Consider the following 8,095-nt stretch of genomic DNA (forward strand, 5'->3'; position numbering starts at 1 on the left):
TGTTAAAATTATACACGACAGGACTGGATCCAGTTCTGTCAGTGTGAAAGCATCCTCATCCCTACGCAATTTCGTGGAAATAGTCCAGAGTTATAGTATGAACATTCATACCTTGAGATGTCTGAAGTGATTTGTGAATGTAGCATGATACGTAGGCCAGAAGTCAAAGGACTGCTGCTATATCTACACACGTCAATTTCCCCCCCTTTTTTTTATTAAAACATATCGTAGTTTGAAAAACAGGTCATGATAGGACAAATTCATTACAGGACAAAGCTGTACTAATGTGTCAGAAAAACATCTTATTTAATACCAAAAAAATAATAAATAAAAAAAAGTGATGTACATCAATAAAGCGAATGTTTGAATCATTTCAAATATACCAGGGTAAGTAACAATTTTTAGGGCTTTTTAGTTTCCTCTTGAATTACGTTTACACATATGAAGATGGTTTACATTTTATTATCATGGAAAGCATTGTAACCAATCCAGCCAGTAATGTGGAACAAAACAAATCTACGCTAAACAGAGCAACAGTACCATCTCGTGGTGAATATCGGTACTACAGCTGCAGAGTGATTTACTGTATGTGTAGTAATTGTGTGCGATCATTCTTATATTAAATTAATTTTAAAAAAAGGATTCTTCACTCGTAGTGTTTGTACATTAACCATTTCTGCAGCTGAGATTAATCTGTTTCCCCCCTCAGAGTAAATAAGTTGTGGTTCTCAATAAGCAAATTCCACCTGATTGCTCAAGAATAGCACAAAATCTAGAAAGCATAAATAACTGGAGGCAGTGCTCCAGTGTTATAAATTTAGATAAAACTCTAAGTACAGTTTTATTAGGACTTTCTCTCAGGGCTGTTTCATAAGTCGCTTATTATTAGGAGTCCAGCAGATTTGAATTTGCATTATACAGTTGCACATGATAAGCCTTTACAGAGAGCATGATTATAACTAGGTTTTTAAGTAAATGAAAACCCAGGAAACTAAAATTTTTTCAGTTCTTTTCTCATTTTGGGAAAATGTGTGGTGTGATGTTTAATACGTGATGATCATACATGCAATACAACTACAGCAGTAGAGCTTAAGTTGGAAAATGCTGGAGTATTGCCTTTTGACCATGTTTATTTACAAAAACATGAATTCACATAGTCTCACGTATACACCCACAGATCTTGTTTTTTGTTTGTTAGTCAAAGGTAAGTCAAATAACCAAATCAGTCTGGATTATTTACATTTTCTTGAAAAAAAAAAAGATCTAAAACTGCATCTCTTTCAGTAAATGTGCGTAATACAGGATGTTTCAAAAAGTTTGATATCATTTCACAGTCTAATAACTTTGCCAATTCTCGTTCAATTGACTTCAAATTTTAACAGCATGTGTGGAAACAAGTCAATTTTATATTTAATGTTTTTATCTTTTTAGGTACAGAAATGCCATTCACTGGAAAAGAAGAGGTGTTGTGTTAGAGTACGCTCGAACAAGACTGTGCAGCGTGCATTCATGAGAGAATTCTCTAAAAACGCACTAACTGCAATGCAGATTTAGACATGGCACAAAAAGTTCAAAAGAGGAAGGTTGTCTGTGTGTGTCTATGTCACAGGTGGCACGCATATCGAAAACTTGTGAAATCGTTCATGGAATCCACATACCTCTGAATCTCATTCAAATTTTGAGGAATAAAATTTTATATTGCTCCACATTAAGCCTGTTAAGTTTCATTTGCCTAGACTATGTAGTTTCCGGGATATTTACATCTCAAATAATACCAGTTTTTTTTTTTTGAAACACCCTGTATATTCATGGTAAAGAAATACAAAAATAGTTTTGAAAGAAAACACGTACAAATATACGTAGCCTTGTTAACTTCCTTGTTCCTTCATTTTTACACCTATTTGTATGCATCACCTTGCTGTAGATATAGATATAGCCAACAACTAATCCCCATGACCCATTACCAAGCCTGTGGTACTTGTATCTTCAACAATCCAACTCTTTTAGTCACTGCAGATTGGGTGTTGAAGCTCCTAAATAGGTGCGCAAGTCAGAAACGTTGGATTTGATGATTTTGGCTGGGATGGATTTCATCTGTAGTCTCTGGTAAGCAGCAAATCTGTGGCAGCCACCAAATGAGTAGTAATAATTACCTCCCTTTTCACCGGTGATCCACAACACATCTATTGGAGGGACAAGTCTGAGATCTGAGGTCTCCTGTGAAAATACAGATATGGATTTATATTCTGATGAACAGCATGTCATGTCACAATCTAAGATTTAGTTGTTATATTTCCTATTAGGGTTTATTATTATTAGTTCACATCAGCCACATGCGCTGTTCACTTCTGTTTTGAATGAACCGTTAAAGGTCATAGGCAACGGTTTTCAATTTATGCACATTTGAAACTTTATATGTTAAAAAACCCTCTGGAATTTTCTTCTGGTCCCAAGAAGTATTGTTAATAAGTAATAATTAAAATAAAGTTAGCGCGGATCGCGGCGAATTTCTGTCAGCTATTTCCGTGACCACTCGGCGCGTTATGTCATTTAAGTCAAACAAACCGCTTCAGTTGAGTCCACTTCCGGGTATTTTCATTGCCGTTCAGCTTGAGTGCAGACCTGCGTTCAGGAATTTCCAAAAAAAACCATGCCTTATTGTTGTGCAGTGAACTGTAACAACGGGACTGGGTCAGGAAGACGTTTTTACCATTTTCCAAAAGAGAAGAGGCGGAAAGAGCGGATTGTGCGTGAAGTGAGAGGGTTGGCAGCCACGTAAAGACGCCGCTCTGGGCTCCGATCACTTCGAGGAGGTTCATTTTTGAAGAATCCCCATCTGTTGGAGAGTTTAGGTGTCAGTGTTGGACAGAGAAGGCTCAAACCTGACGCTGTTCCAACAAAATTCGAGCACAAAAGCAAGCAGTCAAAGAAGAAACAGACCAGCAATGCTCAAGCAAAAAGGAGAAGATTGGAGGTAAACATTTTTACCTTTGCTTGCAATTTTTCAAGTAAAGAATCCTGAGGGATCCTGTACAATTATTGTGTAAATGAGACAAAAGGGATAGTTTGCCATGGCGACCTGCCAGCATGCTATTGATTAACATGATAAATGTCTGTGTGTGTGTCCAAACGCAAGTGTTCCTAATTCAGTGGCCACTAAGCTGAAGTTAATTTGTCACCGCTAAAATGATACCTGCGGGCATGATGCTAACGGTTCACATGCCATTTGCATACTAAATGTAGGTGCGTGTTTATACAGACACATGTGTTCCTAATAATGTGGCCATTAAGTTGAAGTTGATTAGTCACAGCTAACATACTGCCTGCTAACATGACACTGGCTGACATGCTCAATGTATGTGTCTGTGCATGGTTTTACACAGGTGTTCCTAACAAAGTGGCCACTACATTGAAGTTGATTTGCAGTGGCTACCTGCTAGCATGCTATTGACTAACATGATTAATGTTTGTGTGCATGTTTAGAGTAGGCTATAAATAGTATAATGCTTGTATTAATATTAGCAATAAATTATATTAGCAATATAAATGAATCCACGTTCTATTATAGGGATTGTGTGTGTGTGTGTGTGTGTGCCCCTCTGCGCATCAGTGGGTAACCCCATTAAATGTCCTGGTGTATCTTCTTTTCGCTGCTCCCGATTAGGGGTCGCCACAGCAGATCTTTCGTCTCCATTGCTCCGTCTTCCGCATCCTTCTCTACCACACCTGCCACTTTCATGTCCTCTCTCACCACATCCATGTACACTATATTGACTAACATGATTAATGTTTGTGTGCATGTTTAGAGTAGGCTATAAATAGTATAATGCTTGTATTAATATTAGCTCCATGTACACTGCTCCCATCACCCAATCAAGCATCCAGCCAGAGCAGGTCATGATATATTTTTTACCATATTAACATGCCATTGTGCGTCATGCCTGATGTAAAGACTCTCGTCTCTGCGAGCCTACCACACAGATTTAATACTTGTCATTTTTAGGGCATACCTAACAACGTGTTTTCTTTCTCTCTCTCTCTCTCCCCCCCCCCATCTGTCCCTCTGAGTTACATGTTGATCCTGGGATTGAGATGCTGGCCTCTTCTGCCCCTCGGACCTGCTTGATCCATCCTGGTGCCCTGTGTCTGGTCGGAGTTTTATCGCCCCACTCCTGTGAAGGACGGCCCCATGAGGACAGTTGAGGGTTATACCTGTTAAAACTGTTAATATTATAGTCAGGCTGTCTGTTGTTGCCCAAATGAGGATGGGTTCCCTTTTGAGTCTGGTTCCTCTCGAGGTTTCTTCCTCATGTCGTCTGAGGGAGTTTTTCCTTGCCACCGTCGCCACAGGCTTGCTCATTTGGGATAGATTAGGGATAAAATTAGCTCATGTTTTAAGTCGTTCAAATTCTGTAAAGCTGCTTTGCGACAATGTTTATTGTTAAAAGCGCTGTACAAATAAACTTGATTTGATTTGATATACTGCCAAAAGTATTTGCTCACCTGCCTTGACTCACATATGAGCTTAAGTGACATCCCATTCCTAATCCATAGGGTTCAATATGACGTCGGTCCACCCTTTGCAGCTAGAACAGCTTCAACTCTTCTGGGAAGGCTGTCCACAAGGTTTAGGAGTGTGTTTATGGGAATTCTTGACCATTCTTCCAGAAGCGCATTTGTGAGGTCACACACTGATGTTGGACGAGAAGGTCTGGCTCTCAGTCTCCGCTCTAATTCATCCCAAAGGTGTTCTTTCGGGTTGAGGTCAGGACTCTGTGCAGGCCAGTCTAGTTCATCCACACCAGACTCTGTCATCCATGTCTTTATGGACCTTGCTTTGTGCACTGGTGCACAGTCATGTTGGAAGAGGAAGGGGCCAGCTCCAAACTGTAAAAACAGTCTGCATGCCTAGGTGCTTGATTTTATACACCTGTGGCCATGGAAGTGATTGGAACACCTGATTCCGATAATTTGGATGGGTGAGCAAATACTTTTGGCAATATAGTGTCTCTCCTCTTTGGCCTTCCTCGTTTTCGTGTGCCTGGCAGCTCCATCCTCAACATTCTCCTTCCAACATGCTCTGCATCTCTTCTCAGGATGTGCCCAGACCATCTCAGTCTCATCTCTCTTAGCTTCATTCCCAAGCTCTCCACATGTGCTGTCCCTCTGATGTGCTCGTTCCTTATCCTGTCCAACCTCCCATCACAAACCTCAATGTCCTCAACTCCGCCACCTCCAACTTTGCCTCCTGTCTCTTCGTTAAGGGGACGGTCTCCAGTCCATACGTCACAGCTGGTCTCACTACTGTCTTATACATCTTACCTTTCACTTTTGCTGGGACTTTCCTATCACAAATGACTCCCGAAATCCTTCTCCAACTGCTCCACCCTGCCTGCACTCTCTCACCTCACTATCGCAGCCCCCATTTTCCTGCACAGTTGACCTCAGGTACTTGAATTCACCAACTTTCTTTACGTCTACTCCTTGCATCTTCACTACACTCTCATCCCCATCCTCGTTCTCGTTGATGCACATGTATTCTGTTTTGCTCCTGCTCACCTTCATTCCTCTTCGTTCCAATGCATCCCTCCATCTCTCCAAACACAACTCAACCTCCTTTCTACTCTCACCACATATCACAATATCATCTGCAAACATCATGAAAATGTCCTGGTATATGCTATTATGATATGGCTGTATATTTCTCTCCAGAAAAAAAAAGTATATTTAGAAAGTGGTTAAATAAATGAACCTCCTAAATGTGTGCTCGGTTCGCAAGTAAACACAGAGCTACTCCAGGTCTGTTTGGCTTAAATTATGTCACGACGGGGCGGCACGGTGGTGTAGTGGTTAGCGCTGTCGCCTCATAGCAAGAAGGTCCGGGTTCGAGCCCCGTGGCCAGCGAGGGCCTTTCTGTGTGGAGTTTGCATGTTCTCCCCGTGTCCGCGTGGGTTTCCTCCGGGTGCTCTGGTTTCCCCCACAGTCCAAAGACATGCAGGTTAGGTTAACTGGTGACTCTAAATTGACCGTAGGTGTGTGTGAATGTGAGTGTGAATGGTTGTCTGTGTCTATGTATCAGCCCTGTGATGACCTGGCGACTTGTCCAGGGTGTATCCCGCCTTTCGCCCGTAGTCAGCTGGGATAGGCTCCAGCTCGTCTGCGACCCTGTAGAACAGGATAAAGTGGCTAGAGATAATGAGATGAGATGTCACGACGACTGCCCCCTGGTGGTGAAAGTGCGCATAAGTGAGATGTAAACAAACCTTCGGAAATTGGGCAAAACAGTATATTTTAAGCATTTTATTTCAATTTTAGGGTGCAAATTAGACACCAGGAATATTGAATTCGCTTTTTGGGTCGTTCTTCTAGACAATAAAGTTGATATTCGATATTTGACCTCTGACCGTTGCTAGGGTTGCCACCCGTCCCGTAAAATACGGAATCGTCCTTTATTTGGCAATTAAATCTTGTGTCCCGTATTGAACCGATACGGGACGCGATTTGTTCCGTATTTTCATAAATGTCCAATACACATGTCTGTCTCACACATATCAACACTAAATCTAACGATAATAAAACAGGAAATACTCCGTTGCGGGATCTACCCAGGACACAACCCCTCCCCTCTGTGTCCCGCTCTGTGCGCCTGTGCCTGGCTGCCTGCGTCACTGCGTGTGGCGCTGTCACGGTTGCCTAGAGACAGACAACACACACACCGGCGCTGCTCAAAAAACCCGAGTTTTACAACAGCGCTTTGAAAGACAAAGAGTTACTCAGTGCAGCAAGAAGTACACTTGGAAAAAGAAGTTGACTGTTTAAATCTGGTCTACTCCACAGACAAGAGAAACACAACAGTTCCTGATGAACTCAGGACTGTTGAGGGAAGGAGTAATGTTTTGCACTTTCTTGTTTTCTGCATTCTTGAATAAGCAGACATACATGTTTGTTGTGTTATTGTTTTTTGTTCTCTTTTTTCCTCTCCAAGTAAAAATGTCCCCAAGGTTCACAAAGAGAGTCCCTACACCAAGAACAGTTATGCACTTACATTTACAGTGATATTAAGTTCTCAATATATTTAGATTATATTTTAAAAGTTCATTGTTGCCCACTTATACATTTTTACAGCATTGGCAATAAAGCATTTCAAGCTTTAAGTATGAGTAATTGCTTTCTTGATCACCCCTTTACTAAAAACACCTACAAAATAAAACGTACCACTGCTGCGGGCACCCCACCCCATGGGAGTCGTGCCCGTGGTGGGCGTCCCTTATTTTCATTTCTGAATTGTGGCAACCCTACCGTTGCCTATGACCTTTAAGGCATCAAGAGATGAAGTAAAGAGATGAAGTTATATCACGACATATGGTAGTAAAACATATTTGTTGTTGTTGAAACACAACCATGGGGTGGCAGTTTAATACAGTAAACTTACCTTTATAGTGTCCATGAGGCTTTGAACTTTCTCTTCATCCAGAACTGGAGGAATGGGTCGAATAATCACATCCATTGGGATGTTATGAACTGCCTCAACATTGTCAGAATGAATCGACCGGTTTTCATTAATTAAACTTCCCATACTGTGCTGAGTGCTGAGCGCAAACTGTCGTAAAAATGTAACTGTAAAACTTCTGTAAATAAACTCAGAAACTTGCAGCATCACTCTTAACACTTCACTTATACACTAGAAACCCGGAAGTGGTTTTTTTTGACGCAGTACTGCGCATGCGTCAAAGTGACTGTGGGTGCGTCACAAATCGAACTGGGGGTGGGTTTCCCAAAAGCCTCTAAACGCTAGGAGCAGTTTAACTAGGAGAGAGAGTGTTCATTGTGATGCTCGTTCTACCATTTAACGATGATCTTTGTGCTACGATGCTTTTGGGAAACTCACCCCGAACTGTGTTAATCTGGGGTCTAATTTTTATATCGTAGAAATTATCAAATGACACTGAACTGTTCAAGTCATAATAATATCCATGATTACGCTTCATAATGTAGGGACAAAATTATTGCTCGAATGTGATCGAATCCTGGTTAAAGGAGATACGCAGAACCAGGCCCATTTCAAGCTATTTGGGGGCCCTAGGCAAAGGGGGAT

General features: G+C 41.4%; 1 protein-coding gene across 1 annotated transcript; it reads right to left on the minus strand.

Moving 5' to 3' along the window:
- Positions 1-208: 208 nt before the first annotated feature.
- On the minus strand, positions 209-7,684 carry srxn1 (sulfiredoxin 1 homolog (S. cerevisiae)). Its single transcript, XM_060930877.1, has 2 exons — positions 7,433-7,684; positions 209-2,217 (listed from the first exon to the last, which is right to left on the minus strand). Exons 1-2 carry the CDS (start codon positions 7,655-7,657, stop codon positions 2,008-2,010), a joined length of 435 nt encoding a protein of 144 aa, XP_060786860.1. The 5' UTR covers positions 7,658-7,684; the 3' UTR covers positions 209-2,007.
- Positions 7,685-8,095: the final 411 nt, after the last annotated feature.

The sequence above is a fragment of the Neoarius graeffei genome, chromosome 10, assembly GCF_027579695.1.
Source record: "Neoarius graeffei isolate fNeoGra1 chromosome 10, fNeoGra1.pri, whole genome shotgun sequence".
Classification (NCBI taxonomy): domain Eukaryota; kingdom Metazoa; phylum Chordata; class Actinopteri; order Siluriformes; family Ariidae; genus Neoarius; species Neoarius graeffei.

Excerpts from the sequence above, each read along its gene's own strand:
- srxn1 (XM_060930877.1), bottom strand. The coding sequence starts at position 7,657 with ATGCTGCAAGTTTCTGAGTTTATTTACAGAAGTTTTACAGTTACATTT. Across the intron at positions 2,218-7,432 it reads GCCTCATGGACACTATAAAG|GAGACCTCAGATCTCAGACT; the intron begins GTAAGTTTACTG and ends GTATTTTCACAG.